Source organism: Athene cunicularia (assembly GCF_003259725.1).
Source record: "Athene cunicularia isolate RWA chromosome Z unlocalized genomic scaffold, athCun1 chrZ_part3, whole genome shotgun sequence".
Lineage (NCBI taxonomy): Eukaryota > Metazoa > Chordata > Aves > Strigiformes > Strigidae > Athene > Athene cunicularia.
Genome location: NW_020799144.1, coordinates 6,507,168 through 6,524,502, shown reverse-complemented (window position 1 = coordinate 6,524,502; position 17,335 = coordinate 6,507,168). Strand labels below are relative to the sequence as shown.

At 40.7% G+C, this 17,335-nt stretch overlaps 1 protein-coding gene across 3 annotated transcripts in view; it reads right to left on the bottom strand.

Annotated features, from left to right (window-relative positions):
* LPAR1 (lysophosphatidic acid receptor 1) overlaps positions 1-17,335 on the bottom strand; it is a 74,577-nt gene that overhangs the window by 30,584 nt on the left and 26,658 nt on the right. For all 3 annotated transcript variants that reach the window (XM_026866636.1, XM_026866637.1, XM_026866638.1), the window contains one exon: positions 6,848-7,595. In XM_026866636.1, coding sequence (XP_026722437.1) covers positions 6,848-7,595 — 748 coding nt within the window. The remainder of the gene's footprint in view (positions 1-6,847; positions 7,596-17,335) is intronic.

Genomic DNA, 17,335 nt, shown 5'->3' with positions numbered 1-17,335 from the left:
ATTCTTCTTCACCTACTTGCAAGCTAAATGCACATTTTAAGTCAATACTGAAATGACATTAAGATGCATGAGTCTCACACACACACACACACCCCCACCCACCCCCCAACATTATAAGTAGTAACAACAAGCCCTGGAAACCACCCCCACCCCAAACTTTTGTGTTATTTTCGTCCAAGCAATCACAACTACTCTTAAGGACTTTTACTAAGAAAAGAAGAGGATATCCAAAATCCTGTAGGATAAGGTATGCTATAAAAACCCCCTTATAGAATAATTTAAATTAACATTTCAGATCTTCGTGCAAATATTTGATGATACAGCTTGAAAGTATTGCTGTCACACTGCAGTTCTAAAAGGACTTCTTATAAATCTTTCCTCTCCATACAATGGTAGTAATAATTAATCTTATAAAGTCGATGAGGAGTGCTCCATTTAGACTACAACCATCAGCCACAATTTCCCAATTTACTCGACTGTGGGTTAAATTCACAGTTTATGCACTTTTAAAATATACTTATCTAAAAACACTGGGACCGCACATAACTGCACCCTGTGTGCTAGAACAGAAAGTCATTGATGCTCAGGCTTATATTACCAACGCCAGTTCCAGAGTTTATTGCCCTGTTTTCCGTCAGGACTAAATCAATACACAAGCGACATTACTGTGACACAAGGATCAGGCAGGGTTGGTGACTCTGAACGAGCCCCCCTTGCTTGCCACAGGGTAACTCAGTATTTACAGCTTTACACTCCCCCACTTACAGAGAAGCTGTGAAATGTGCTGCTCTCATCTGAACTCCAGCCTGATCTCACTGCCCAGCTCAGCTTTCTAAGGAAAGTGTAATAATGTCAAGGAAAAAACCCAGCTGGATGCTGCTCTCAAAATGCATCTGCTGCTACCTGATGAAAAGACATCTCCAAGCTAAGATGACATCCTTATTTCCAGTCATCTCGGGAAAAACACTGCTGGAGAGCTCAGTTCTCTTCATGCCAGCAGGACTCCAAGGGAGGAGGTGAACAGGTGAAGTTGTCTTCTGCCAGTCACAGGGCTCAGGGTTAAACCCTGGCTTCTCCAAAAGATCATCTTATCCACTTCATCGTGCTGCCAGGGTTGATGTTTGCTTTGGCCCACCAGAATACTTCTCATGGGCAGGGAAGGTCTGCTGAACTACAAGCGATGCCACAACCAAGATCTGTCTAGACATGATCATCTTCATCTCAGCCTAGAACCACTTACTTTGTAACTGGTGAAATACAGTTAGTTAATAAGGCTTAGGTAGGTCAAAGCCTTATGATTTTGGGGCTAATGAAGATAAGCCATCCCAGTTAACCACCTGACACTGCAGGAGGGGTATGCATATAAAGACATGCCTCTGCAAAACATGGGGTGCTGGCATTCAGGTTGTAGCAGTATTTCAGGGTCTTTTTATTTTCTACTGAAAATCAAGTGCTCTTGCTGCATGAGTGGAGGAAGCAGGAAAAGATGCAGACTGCATGCCAGGAGAGACAACATAGTTATTGAAAACATCTTTTAGAAAATGTGCCCCCACAGAACTTCATGGTTTTGATCTTTGATTGATTGATTGATTGATATGCAGAATTTCATTCCATCAATCAATCACCCAGAAAAGTTAAAAGTTATCAATAATGCACTTTGTTTGCTTTAACTGTCTGGCTACAGCATATGTTGACACTCAGATGCATGACCATAGCTTTTGCTGCTTTCCATCTCTATTTGGTACCTAGTTGTGAAAGAAAAGCTACAGAAGTACAGAAGTAAGTCTCTCATGGAATTCATAACTATGGCAAAAAAGATAGGGCAGGAAAAAAATGCTGCTGAGCATTTCCACCCTTTCCAGATGTTTATGCTGAACTTCCAGATGTTTTCCTTGCATTTATTGCTTCATTATAAGTAAGGGACTGTCTTCAACACAGTGAGACTCCTTTAAATGTCAACAGTTTATCCAAAAAGAACCTTTACTTATTTATCTGGCACATTAGCTTCCAAATCTTACAGAGTAAACCACATTCCTCGAAACAAAGTAGATGGTCTTACAGGTGGAAGAGACCTAAGTGTCCTTTCAGTTTCCAGGAACATAATGGGTAAGCAATTGTGAATTAATTGTTTGCTCTCCCTACATCCTGGGGGCTTGCTGTGGTGCTTTGCTCAACAGGCATGCATAATTTTAGCCAGACACCACTGAGAACTCACCCAACACAGAAGGCTAATTGGCAGGATTGGTAAAATACACATAAGAAGGGTTGTCGCTATTATGGCTATTTAAAATTAATGTACAAAACCTCAATATCATAATCTTCAAGTCTAACTCCTAAGCGGAGAAGAATGTCTAAAGATTTGTATGGAGGTATAGGGAAGAGTTATCCACACTGTATAAACAAGAGCTGACAAAATAAGTATGGGTGCTTAATCAGTATTTAGGCAGAAGAACATAAAGGCTAACGTATCAACAGCAACATTCTAAGCTGGTAGTTATCTACAAATGCGGACACATAAGAACCCCTAAAAGACCCTAGCCTTTCATTGCTTTTCCCAGCCCATGAAAATCCAGAGCAGAGGTAGTTTTTCCAGTCCTGAGCTCTGTTACAATTTTTTGGTGCTTTCACTGCTTCTTAAAATAGCAGTTAGACATTGTCATCCATGTTGGGTCCAAACTTCCATTCCAACCCGTCAAATGAATTCAGAGTCTAACTATGGCCTCCACCAGAAAAACAGTTTAGCTTTGTCCTTAAATGTAAGATAAGAAAATGTAGAGGATGGAAGGGAGGATGCCAAATTTCAGCTGTAGTTACTGCTAGGTTTCTGCCTGTTCCCTTCATTGCTCATTTAAATGTAACACATGGTGGTGGAGAAAGGCAGTGTCCTTGAGCTGCAAGCCAAACCAGACCTGATTTTACGACTATGTGTAGTACACAGATCAGCCCTGCCTTAGCTCCAGCGCAAAGGAAAGGCATGCTCTAGAGAAAGAGCTTTATGTTCCTTGTTACTTTCGAAAGATTTCAAAAGCAGCCTTGTTAAAAGAAAAAGGGCTCAACTATGAAATCACTTCCTTCTGTTTAAAATATTTTACACAAGGAAAAAAAAACCACACACACAACAAAAGGGCATGAAAAGGAAAAAGAAAATAATCTGTTCTCTGCTTCTGACTTGTTCCTAGGATGCAGTATCCCACCCGCTCTGTGGGATGACGCAGTGTGCCAGATCCCGACCGCTCCAGCCAGCGCGTCAAGCAGCCGTAGCCCTCCCCACACAATCACCCTCTTGTCAGAGGTGGCTGGCGGCCGCCCCACACATGCTGACAGCATCGCGGCCGGGAGGACTGCACCTTCTCCGTTTGGAGCAATGCAGCAAGGCGGGAGGAGGGCAGGCCGTGTTAGGCAGCTAGCAAACAAGCAGCTCTTGTGTTAATTCCCTCCTCCTCCTGCCCCTCAAAACGCAGCGTGGATGGGGACAGTGGAAAAGACAATCTTCTGCTTGCAGAAGCAAGGCCTTTGCTGGGAGTAAAGCCAGCAGGACAACTTCGGGAAGACCCGCTTATGAAAGTTTAAAAGTCAAACGAACAGTTCATTGCTAATCAAATCACAAGGGGGTTACTTATGGCTGAGCAGCATTTTAACAAAGATCCTAAGATGAGGACTGGTTTGCTTCTATCTGCCAGTGCTCATAGGTTTACTCATACTCTCAGCTGTTTTTCCTTGGTTCCCAAGGCACCCTCCCTCACCTCCAAAATTAATTGCCTCCTCCTGGGTAAGTGGGCTATCACACACCAACTTCCTTCCCCACTCAGCTGTGGGGCAGAAAAGGAGGAAGAGGAATCCTAAAAATAAACTGAAACCCTTCCTTTCTCCTCTCCATCTCCAGCAAAAAGTTAGTTTCTGCCTCAGACGGCAATGCATTACTCCGATCTGCACCGTTAAGAAAGGCAGGGGGTCTCTTCCTCTGCATTATTGCTGTTCACAGATGCAGAAGAAGCCAGATTGCATGAGATAAGCATCGAGCAAGTTGGTCCAGGCAGCCAAAGATAACCACCTTTTTTGCCTTTCCCAAAACTGAAGAAGATAAACTTGCAGTACTATGCATTGACTGCCTTTACAAGAAGGCACTCAGGAAGTACAACACTTGAAATTAAATCATCTGCTTGTGTAAATTTTAAGCCAGAATTGCAAGCAGACTGCAAGCAGTGCCAGAACACCAGGATGCCTGCCCGATCAACAGGCTGATACACCGCCTACTACAAACCGAAACACCACCTAACCAAGTGCTTCAAAGTGATGATCAGCTGTTTTTCTTTAGAACCACAAAACAATACGCCATTGGAAGTGCAAATTCAGTGATATGGACAGTTTACGGCAACTAATGAACATTTCTCACAGTTCATCTAGAATTCTGCTTAACACCTTGATGCACAAACTTTTAACTTCCCAAAAGTCTCTGGTCTCTGTGGTTGCCCCCAGGCCTGTTTCTTGGCTTCAGGCTTTTATTTTTTTTTTTTTTTTAAATTTGTTAATTTTTTAAAAAATTACTTTTACTTTTTAGTTAAAAGCACCCCAAACCCACAGTGGTTTCCTAGACAACTTTATCTTGCAACTGTGTCTCACGTGGTAAGGAGGTGAAAGCATTGCTGCTTCTTTACACTATAGCCCTATGACCGACCTCCTCCAACCAAAGAAACCACACTGCTGTAAAAAAAAACCCAGAACCAAACAAAAACCCCTTTTCAAAATCACACTGAAGTGGAAGATCTAAATACAGGATGAAGAGTGCCACAGCCTGGGGTTCCCTTTCTTTTCTTCAAACAGATTTAATAAAATAATATGTGGCCTCTCTCTGTAAATGGTGTTTTATGCAGATTAGAAAAGGTGCTAAAGCAGAGTGTGTGCACAACACTGAATGAATTTAACTGCACCACCAACGAGAAATAAAGTCCTGTTTTGAAGAAAGCTTCCACTCGTGCTACCTCCAGTCCTGAAAAATCTTAATCCAAATAGCTCCAATAAGGAATCAGAGATATTACTGAACTACATCAGCAACTAAATTTGAGTCACCTTTGGTTTGGCTAATGCTACTTAGCCTCTGGAGTTCCACTGTTTCTAGAACAATACCTGGAAAAAATAAGGTACTTGATAAAGAAAAAAAAAAAAAAGCTGGTTTATATTCCTTGTACACCTCTACTGTTGCAGCCACACTGGGTGGCCTGTACATCTTCGCTGTGACCCCTGCTCATAGGAGAATGCTGGAGAGCGCAGTCACTACCTAGCCTTCCAGCTGCATACACACCTCTAGTCACATACATGCTTGGGATTAGCTGCCATGTGCTATTTATTTATTTATTCATTCCTACAACTCTGCATTGCACTGGTATAAGCGCTTACAATTTCTCACTCACTACTTTTTTAAAAAAAAAAAAAAAGTCTGAGCCAGTCTTTCACATCACAGGAAATCACTGCTGTATGAATAGCAATTCCTTCAGGAGGAAAAACAAGGATCTATTTCTTAAAAAGACACAGCAAAGTCTGAATTTTCTTTGTGTTCTTAATCTCATTTTGCCTTCTTCAAGGAGGATCATGGAGGTGGAGAGGTGGCAATCAAGAGAGGTTTTGCCCACCACTACAGCCTCCCTCACAAAACTTATGGATTCTTCTCCTGAAGAAATCAGTGGAACATGGAGGAATGAGACATCAATGGCTGGACAGGCTAGCCAACTACACAGTTCATATTCTGGTTACAACGCTAAACACTGTGTCTGAAAGCAACATGTACATTCTTAAACTAACATGAGTTAACATAGTGACTCAGTAAATATCTGCAACTATTCTGACATGTTTGTGCAGACAGTAACTGCTAGAAAGCACAAGTCTTATAGTAAGGCCATGGAAATCAGGACGTCAAAGCAAGACCTGTGTACCATGTTGGAGGACCTTGTGAGTGGGAACACAGGTTGGGACAAGATGACAACTGACACCATCTCTGTCTGCCCGCAGCTCACTCATCTGCCGCAAAAAAGAGCAGAACAAACTGCAAAGAACATCACCAGGGAATGGTACTCAGTATCCAGGCTGTAAGGAAACAGAGAGCCCCAGACAAAAGCCAAATACAACCAGTCACAAAATGACAGGAACCTTCTGACTCCAAAGTCTGTCATGACATTTGCCTCATGTTTGACCCTTTTCCAAGCCTTGAAACGTAGGCACGTCCTGAGCAGTGTGCTTAAGCACACCAGTGCCTCACATGCTAGTTTTCTGTATTAGCAAACTGGCAGATACTCAGATGTGCCCAATATTATAGACTTGAGTGAACTGTACATGTTGTCCGGCTTAACACACAAAATCTTTCAAGCAATAGCCTGTATGTAGCTCCTCATTGTTCTCCAGACATGGGAATACTGACTGAATACACACAATAACTTTTGGGTGGCAAAAAGAAGATGAGGTACTTCAGTGGAAGATTGAGCCTTCCCTGTACTTTTTTAAGGCTGTAGCCATTCGGCATCTTCAAAGGCAGAAGGGTGAACACTGCACAGGATAGGCTGCTACAACAGGTTTTAAACCTGCATTGCTGCAAAAAGCCATCACCTCACATCTCACGGTCCTAGATTTTCATCAGTTTCATGTTACAGGGCAGAGTGACCAGATCTTTTATATATGGAATTCCATAAACAAGCCTGATAGCTCCAACACAGTAATGAATGCTGGGGGTTTTTATTGTTGCTACTGCTTCTAGTGTCTTCCAAATGCTGCCAACCTCCCAGAAGCTGGACATGCATTACTGAAATCACCTGATAAGGAACAGAGGGGGTTGAATAGGAGAGGCAAATTAAGCACTTACCAAGCACAATGACCACAGTCTTCAGGAGGCTCATCATGGTGTCCCGATTCCTGCGGGGTCCAGAACTGTGTCTGGACATTCTCATAGTCCTTTGGCGGACGTACCCAAAAATATGAGCATATAGGACCACCATGACCACAAAAGTGACCAGGTTGAAAATAGCCCAGAAGACCAGGTAGGAGTCACTATAAAGTGGTGCCATGTTGGAGCAGTGAGTGATATCACAAATACAGTTCCATCCGACACTTGGTATGGCGCCCATGACGATGGCCATAGTCCAGATAACAACAATTACAACCACCACTCGCCGGTTGCTCATCCGAGTATGTAGCTGCATTCGGAAAACTGTAATGTGCCGCTCAATAGCAATGGCCAACAAATTGGCTACAGAGGCCGTCAGGCTAGTGTCAATGAGACCCTGACGGAGAAGCCAGGTGCTTACAGTCAGTCTTCTAGTATTGGGTCCTGTGTTGAACATTAAGTAAAAGTAGGCGAGCCCTGCAAAAAAGTCCGCAGCGGCTAAGTTGGCCATTAAGTAATAAATAGGAAAGTGGAATCGGCGGTTGACATAAATAGCCACCATAACTAAGAGGTTGGCCAGCATTATGAAGATGCAGACGGTAATCCCCAGTCCCATTACAAGCTTGCTGACAGTGTTCCATTCAGTGGCTAGGTATTTTCCACTTCGGTTATAAAAGAAGGCAATAGTTTCATTGTAGTAGCACTGTGGTTCGCTCATGGCCGTGGACTGAAAGAAAATGGGGAAAAAAAAAAAAAAGAGAAAAAAAAGAAGAATGACATCAAAACTGAAAACATATGATTGCCTCCATGGACAAAACATGCACAGAGAGTGGGGAGGGGGACAGGAAAGAAACATGCTTCAGAACAATTTTTTTTTTCTCAGACCAAATGGCATTCCACAATTCACAAACAATTGCTCTGAGGAGTCTATAACAGCAACCAGATTAGAAACAACCAGAAATGCTTTCAACTGTTCTGGGACCTAGCATGATTTCTGACGTAGTTGTAAACTGCACAGCACATGAGCTTCTGGCCAAGCAGACCTGCTGAAAAATTCACTTAAGGGCATGCAATTCATAATTAAGAAAAGTTAACTCTGTTACAGGACACCTTATTTACATTAGCAGTGCATAAAACTGTTGTTTGGCTGTAGCATTGTTAAAAGAGCTCCTCAAAGAGGTGGAAAAGTGGATTACATTTCCCAGCAAGTTTTAACTCATTCAGGTCTTCATCAGGGGCATTCCTTTTTGTCCTGTCTTAAAAACTGGGGAGAACACCCTAAATTAAAATCATCAATGTGCTCTGAGATGGCAAATTGCCAGGGCCAGGGGCTATGTCTGTCCATAAAGCATGAAGTGCATTTATAAACAATAAAAGAAGCATGCCACTGTATTTCTATGAGCATTCTTTTTCCATCAGACACGTTTCTAAACAAGGTTTGTAATACACCATGCTTTTAAATATAAGTCATCTTAACTGGCTTATTCCAATTTAGAATAGAAGGTGTGAAGCAAGAAATCAGAAAAGCAATATTTGACTTAACTAGAGTTAAAAGCGTCAAACCTTATTTCTTGCATTAGTGTTATGGCTATGTCAGGGAATACATGATTAATTTTCTTTGCAGAGTACTGAGCTGAGCACAGCTATGGGTGCAACAAACAAGCCCCATACTCCACCAGAATGTATGTATTTTGTGTAAAACTGGCAGCTAACAAGAAAATGCTTAATGAGTTTCCTTCCCTAGTTATAATCAATTACTCAGGTGCAATTCCCAAAAGGCAAATCCTAGAAAAAGAAACCCCTCTGAATAACATCGTGGTTCCTTGTTTAGCATGGCTTAACAATGAGAATGTACAAACAATAATTAAAAAAAATAAACCAAGAAACTCATGTCAAAAAAAAGTCTCTTTTTAAAGAGACCCAGGAGACGTGGCCCTAACACCACGCTTTTATGGATGTGAAACTCTACTGACTAAACTTCAATTTTTGCAAAAAATAGGAGCAGTTTTAGCAAGAAACTGGGTAATGTCAAATCAAATAACAGACCAACAACACTAAAAGATGAGAATATCTTCCTGTTAAAACGTGCAAATAAAACTCTGTTCTTGACAGTTCCAGCCATTCTGCAAGGAATACTACAGCTAACCTAACCTTCATGTTGAAACTAAAAATGTACAGAATTGTGAAACAGTAGTAATAACTGGACTTGAGTGTAGATAGTATCTGATAAAGATTTCCTTAGTATTACACAAATCTACTTTTGTTTCCTTTCATTTCCCTCTGTTTGTCAACACAATTAAGCTAATTCCAATAAAGCAACATACAAAACTTTCCACCTATATCCCAAAAGCATTACATGACATTTAGATTTGCATTAAAGAAAAAGGTCTTTTAGAATGATTTTACCTCCAGCCTAAACATTGATCAGAAATATTTGCAGACCCAGGATAATAAAAAGCTAGAGTAAATAGTATTTCTCAGCACAGTGATTATAAAACTTTTATTGTTCCTCTAGGATACACCAACTCTTAGGTTAAAAACCTTTCAGCCTTCATTATTTAAGAATTTTAAAGAAGTTCTCATGTAGGATCTCTCTGTTGTATAGAAAACCCCCTATTTATAAGGGATACTTAACAAAGAGAGACCTAGCTACAAGACATCTGGCTTTAATTCTTTGCTTAAAGACTGTGTAGTAATAACAGGTCAAGTATAAGAACCCTTGAGGGAGAGAGGAAGTCATACGAATGAATTAGTGGCCCTTATAAAAGCTTGCCAACATCTGCATTAATTACATGAATGCCTTGTTTTTTTACTCTCTGTAGGAATATCTAGATACAGTCTTACACTTTGAATTACAGAGGAGGTCAGGACTCCAGATCTAGTGGACTTTTGCAATCCTGAATAAATTCTCTCTTTGTTTATATATTTCTCGATCTAAATTTTTCTTTCAGATGGATGCTGCCCATATGTTACAATTTCTGCTCCACTGTTACTCCCATGGAGAGGCCAGCTAGACCTGGCTGAATATGTATTTTTATATCAGAAATTTAAGATGTGGTAGATAACCTTTTTTTTTTTTTTTTTTTTTTTTTTTGCTTTATTTTGCACTGGCTTAGAATGTGAATAATTCCCTGATTTTGTAATATCCTCCTGAGCTTTTTCACATAAGTCTGAAAAAAGGAACAATAAGAAAAAATTGTCTTAGTCACAAAATGCCATGCCAGGGCTGAAGGTATGTCACATACATAAGAGTATGTAAAATGTTAAAAAGACAGATTTGTTAAATTTAAAAGCACGACAGCACTTGAGCGATTCAGAGGAATAGCATGAGGCTCACTGGCTTCTTCTCTTGTTTTGAAGACATAGGAACAAAACACTGTCCTCACATAAGGGATTTTGGAGTACTTTTGTTTTTAGGCCATGCTAATCTAAAACCTGGGATCTCCTTTAAAAGGAATCTTTGCAGTCCCTATATAAGAAGTGCAAAAGAAGAGACAGTTTCCTGACAAAAGTTCAAACAGGGGACTTCCAGATGATCCACCTTCTCAAATGCCACCACATATCTTATAGGAAAGTTCTGACCTCCCAGGTCAGCCTATAAATCCCATGGCATCCCATGTAGCCGTGATACTTCTGACTGGAAAGTCTCAAGCAGGAGGTAAATACAACGTATCTCTGAGTACCGAAAGTGTTAACATGCCATAATGGCATATGCAAGCAGGCAGACCCATCCCTCTCCTACCCCTGCAGGAAAAGGGGCAGGGAAGTTTATATTTTAATTTCCTGAAGTTTCACTCAGTGTGTTTCATTGCTTGGGTAAGCCAGATGTACAGTGCCCTGAGATTTACCTCATCCATTTAGTATATCTCAACAGAAGTTTAAAACAAACTGAACTGCAAATTGCCCATATTAACTAAACCTCTAGGACACATCTGTGTACAAAAAAGAAAACGTCTGAATTATAAACAGACAAGACAGATAAAGCAAAAAGGAGTAATAGCAGGCTAAATGCAAAGCCTCCTCTAACCAACTGAAGTTCATTTAATACTGAAGACAGTTATCCCAAACCAAAGAATGAGAAAATCCTGAGTACATGGAGTTAAATCCCTTAACATCATGAGACATAGTTATAACCACAACACAGCACATATAGACCAGGACATGTGGAGCTAGGACTTAACAATTAAAACTCACTCTGCTTCTACAGTCAACACCTAGTCATCCAGTGGCCAGAACGTCCCCTTGCCCTGGCCTTTCCAGCCACTATTTGCTATACTTGTCTTCTTGTCTCCTCTCCCCTGATGGTATGGGGCCACATCAGTGGGAAGACCGGGAAGAAGAGTCCATGTACACAACTTTCCAGTGTTTTGTGCTTGATTTATCTTGCTGCTGCCCCACCTCTCCATCACAGCTTAAAGACTGGGGTGGGGATTTGGATCCAAGGCATGGAGCAGCTTGCCCACGGGATGCTCTTGAGTGAGCAGACCATTATCACCTTCCCCTCTCAGGGAAGAGACCAGAGTGGAGAAGGCACTGGCTGTGTGGAGCAGAAAGGTGAGAAGTCATCTCTGGATCCTGCCAGCTGGGTGGAAGATGACAGCCCACCTGGTGAGGACTGTGCATGGTGAGATGTTTAGGGTGGAAAAGTTTTCAGACATCACTGATTGATACTGTCTAAATGAAGTATTAGCTAGCACAAGGTGCCTGAGGGGTAAAGATCAATTTACAAACTCCACTGCAGTCAGAGTTTGCAGAGTTCCTCTGTCCACCTAACAAAAATAAAATAAAAAAGACACCCGCCGCCACCCCCCCCAGTATGCATGAGTGCATTTATTTCTCTCAGAGAAACAGAGCTGAACATTCTTAGAATACTAAGGTCTGACTTTTACAGAGCTTTTAAAACTTGGAAGCCACAAAAATGATTCCATATCCAAGAAAACTCTGAAGAATATTTTAACCCTAAGCTTTCCGAACACAGTCTGCTCCTCAGGTTTTTTCCCCTTTACTGAATTAACCTCAACATGCTGTTGTTTTCTTACCGAGAACACAGGGACAAGATGAAAAGCAATTTATTTGGCAAGGAAGTCTGAGGAAGATGACAGTTTTGCATACAATGAAATGCCAAGTACAAACCAGAGACCTTGATTTTGCACAAGTCATGCAACTTGCATTCAGTCTCCTTAAAGTTTGTGAGACTGAGAAGACTCATTCTATACAGGATGAGCTTTTAATTCTAAGGTACCTACCCTTGGATCCTCAAAATAGTATTTATCATTCTCAGTGCTGCCCAGAAATGCAGAAAACATCAGAGGAAATGCAGAATCATGAATGGTAGACTAGACTCCAAAACAGCAATAGGTGCCTTACAGCTTTACATTTACTGCATCAGTGAATGGAAAAGCAGTAGCACTGATTTCAGTTTAGGCAAATACTCTGAAGTTTACCAACATACCAGGAAGCCTAGACATGAAAAAGTTTGGGGAACTGCCAACTTCAAAATCGCCAAATAAGGGTATCAATTAAGAATATATTTAAAATAAGCATAAGCAAGTAAGTATAGGAATAATTGAATCAATATGTAAATACTTTCTCAACCCACAACTGCAAAACCACGGGGTTTATGAAAGTAAAGTTGTAACAGATGAGAAAAAATACCCATTTGCAACAAAAATTTCTCCATCACTAATGAAAACCACAAACTATTCTTCAAACTGAAGAACGCAAAAGAAACAAGGAGTTTAAAAATAAAGGAGAAAAGACAATGTTTCCTTTAAAGATAAAAGCAGAAGTTGAGTAGGCATCTACCGAAAATCTAGGTCAAAAAAATCAAAAAGTCTCAAGACAAGGGTCCTGGTTCATTACAGCCTTATGCCTACTATGTCTTATGTATAGATATAATTTCATCTGTACAATGGAAGTATGAAACCCTACCACCAAGATACAACTGCTTCTCACATACCCTTTTCAGAACTGCATATCCCAAAGTAATTGTTCAATGGACTTAAAAAAACCTTGTACAATAAGATGTGGCGGTTCAGTCACAGCACCTCTTCATTTCACTAGACTCATTTTGCCCTTCACACAGCTGAAAAGACAGGAGGAAATGAACCTCTTTGCAAAGGGATCCCTTTAACTCTGCTATAACATGATAAAGCATAAAGTTACTTATGGATCATGTAGCAATAGCTAGCATATCCAGTAATTTTAAGGATGCTTCTGTAGTAGACTGTATTACTACAGATTCTCAGAGCTAAGAAATGTCGCAACCATTAGAACCTGAACTGAGAAGTTCACTGTATCCTACAGTTTATACCTGAAAAGGGCAACCTAAGATATCTAGACACTCAGTGTACCAAAGAGATCTAGTCACCAGCAACACTGGAAAAAGAAGCAATTTTACTGCTAGAAGGTATAATTCAGAAGTGGCACAGATCCTGTTGGAAGCTGTGATTATGACCTCTACAGACTGACTCTAAAACCAGGGAGGGTGTTGACCTTCCTTAGTGCTTATTCTTTGTCAGCTACTACAAAAGCAAATTCAAAAATAGCTTCCATGGGCTGAAAAAGGAATGGGTGAGAGCAGGAAGTCCAGATAACTCTGAAAATGCTTTTCTACTGGAAGATGCCAAGGTCACTAACTATAGTCTGCAGTATGTCGACTTGGACCTACAGCTTTTCAGGATAGATATATCAGGAACCGTGCAATTCACTATTCAAACACAAGAGCGTTAGTGAAGAGCAGTGATGGTCAGGAGCATACTGAGATGGCCCAATAGGGCCCCAGGTTGCCAGCTCTGTGGTTTCAACTTCTTGCACTTTCTACTGCTGCAGTAAGGAAGCATGTATGCACACATCAAGTATATTTCACTGCAGAATTCTACAAGAAAAAGGAGATTTAGGAAATTAAAAAGCTAGAAGAATTGGAATATCCAAGAAAAGTGACACCGTCCCTCCAGCAACCTACCCAACAATTCAAACACTGCTGTATTGTTGCTCCTTTTCCACAGATCCGTTGTCAGATGAGTTGCATCCCTCGCAAGCATTACCTACATGTTCTGACGAATGCTTTTCAGTTAAGAAGGAAATGAAGACTGTTTGAATCAGGGCATAGTTCTACATCATCACACAACCCCCTTACATTGCTAGGATGGCTTAAACGCTTTGATTATTAAAGATTCGCTCCAAGATGACACAGCACTTCTCTGCTGCCCCACCTCTGCCTTCCAACCGCTTCTCAAAGGGAGGCCACCACTACAGTGTGGAGGTATTGCAAAAATAAGCTAATTGGCTTTGCCACTAGGAGAGACATGATCAGGTGCATTGAGCCCACATGTCCCATATAGAGTGCAAAAAGTGTTTCTGTAAATCTCCTGAAGATTCATTTTCTTCTGGGGGAGCTTTCCTGACAAGCTGAGCTTCACAAACATTAGCCAAACATAGGTATAGATTCAACACCTCCTGGCTTTGTGAGACACACAGGAAGGCAGTTATATTCCATCATCTAATTTAATGACTGAAATATGTCACCTTTTACACCTTCAGAAATAGTCTGTGTCATGATGCAGACTAGGCTTCCCTATTATCTTGCCCAGTTCACTCCTTGGTTGCTGCCTGTCTTATCATCAACCTGAGCATCATAGCCAGACATCTGACCTGTTGTGAGTCCCTGAAGGTTGCTGTGCAGGATGAGTGCAGTGCAGGACAGACCTTCCCCAAAGACCCCAGTCCTGGGACGAGCTTTCTGGAGAGAGGTGCGGCACACAGTCCCCTATCTGTATCACTTCAGAAGCCATCAGAATGCAAGAAACAGGAGAAAAAAACCCACAACGTAATCTGCATCTCTAAAATCCTGAGTCAGTTTCCATCTATAATGAATTACAACATGCATCCTTTGGATCCAGTTTGGTGCTCAGTGAGCCAAGCTGGAAATTAATTTTTGGCTCCAGCAGCTGAAAGACTGGCATTTTATGCTGAAAAAATGCTGTAAGCTATTGGAGCTACTTCCATCTCCAGGGCACACCTTCCATCACTCCTCACCAAGCAAACCAGCAAAGTGAGCATGTGGGAGACTTTAGCCTACAAGCAAAATGCTTATTCAAAATTATGCTAACGAGTGTAGCAAATTTCATTTTGAGCTGGAAATTGAGATTTCCAAATGGAAACAAGACTATCCTCTGTTTATCATGTCAAATACATTTTTTTCTTGAAATATAAAACAGACAGTTTGGGTTTCTTCTGCTTTGATGCACCGTTTTGTGAAATATATAAACAGAATATAGAAAAAATCTCAAGGCTCTGGCAACAATGGTTTCACTATCAGTAACTTGTTCATACAGTACTGAGCAGCTGCCTATAAAGCTTGCTTTGAACAAAACAAAGATGTATTTTGAACCCCTGTTATCTTGTCTAGTGTAAGAATATGAAAATAAAAGCACGCTGGTATCTAAGTTTCCCCTGCGATGCCTCTAGCTGGGTGGATATACCACTAACCCAAACTGTTTTTTCCAGCCTCACGATTTCATTTTGTTCTCTCATTTACCTTATTTACCACCAACAGAGGTCTGTTTTAGTAAAGAGGTTAATTTGTTTACTTACCTAAAAGGGAAGAAAAAAAATCAGCACATTTGTTGGCTGCAAAAATTTGGGCACCAAATCCAAAATGCAAATTGTGTTGGGCTTTGTGGGGGAAAGGGGTGAGAACAGCTGCACCACCCCACAGGAGTCTGTTCTCAAACATCATTATGAAGAAAAAGGTACTGAGGATGACCATTCTGTGGCAAGGATAGTTTAAATCTCTTCCACTCTATTTCAAACAAAAAGAAGGGAAAATACAGAAGTATGCAGTGGCACAGAGTGGGAGAAATGTTTTTTGGCTCTGGTAACCACACAGCCATGAGAGGCCACTATAATGGAAAATGCTCTGGATTTCTCCTTGGAACAGCTGCAAGGCAGTTATTTAAATGTACTCATTATTTTTAGTATTTGGCTGGTAGGAGCCACTTCTGGCAAAAGGAAAGAGAGAATGATGAATTTTTGTTGTTTTCTTGTGTAAAGAATTTCTGAAGCACTGTTGGAAGTCCCTGGTTCATTAGGCAACTGGAGCTCAAATCATTTCTTCAAAGCTTTTACTGCAAAATTCATCTCATGCCATTCACAAATAGAGAAGATACTAATCACTCCACAGAGTACATTAATAAGTTTAGATCACCACTTGTTATGTTTCCTTTTTGCAAACAGCAAAGCCCTCTGGGATGCTAAATGTTTCTTACAGAATTATTTAACTTTCCACTTACTGCATTATCAGACTAATCAGGTTTCCATGATACAATGTTGCTTATACATAGCTGAGGTATGGAGTTGTCACATGTACCACAAAATAACCCCTGCTTAAAAATCAATAAGTTCCACTGTGTTTTGTTTCTAAGAGCCGAATGGCTTATCTAACCTAAAATCACTAGATTCTGCCTTACAATAAAACCCCATTGCCAAAAATTCAAAGCATAATCTGAAAATTTTTCATTTCATTGACTTCTTTGACATATTGTGAATGGTGTCCCAGAACTGTTTTCTGTTCCAGATTTCAGCTATGGATAGCTAAACTACCCTGAAACTTTACTTATCCTTCACATTTAAACACGACTAAGATGGCTTAAATTTGTGTTCTTATTCACTACTTATGTCTGGTAACAGGGTGCTAGGGGGGCAAAGAAGATTGGAGCAGAGAGCTTCAGACAGATCAGTGCATAGAGGAGGTATGAAGAGACATGACTATTGAAAATGCGTTGCTTCAGCAAAGGGTTGTAGAGAGCACCAAAAGCAGTTCCCGTGTTGACACATTAGCAAAAAGAATACTTTAAAACTAACAGTTTCACATCTGGTATCAAGAAGTGACTTTCAAAAATTTTTTCAAAATGTCTATTTTTTGTTACCTCAGAAGACAAACCTTGAAAGAGGTACCATTTTCAATTAAATTAGCAGGAGCTTCCCTCATTGTGGTGCCACGACAAACATTAGCAGGATTTATAAAACCTGTCAGGGTGGGCTTCAGACTGCAAAAGGTCCTGCTGAGGTCTCTGGGATTCACCCCCATGGTAAATAAGAGCCTAGTTTTGTTTGCCCTGTGCAATTAAAGGACTGACAATAAGCAGAGGAATATTTATTACTTCTAAGACTGAATTGACCAAACATGAAGGAAACCAACTATTCTGGCAATGCTAAAGGAAAGTTTAAAGATAAAAGATACAAAAAGATTACAGATAAAGACATTTTAGAGTAAAGTAGCAAAACTCTTTTTGTAACTGAGATGCCATCTAGCTCATGTAGAAGGCATGCAAAGGCTACTTCCAAGTTTAAAAAAAAAATAAAAATCTTTCCCTAAAACATTAGTGTCTTAATCTCTTCTGCAGCCCACTGCAGCTCAGTTTTGAAAGAAAAAACAATGTCCTCTCCCCACCCCCCCCCCCCCCC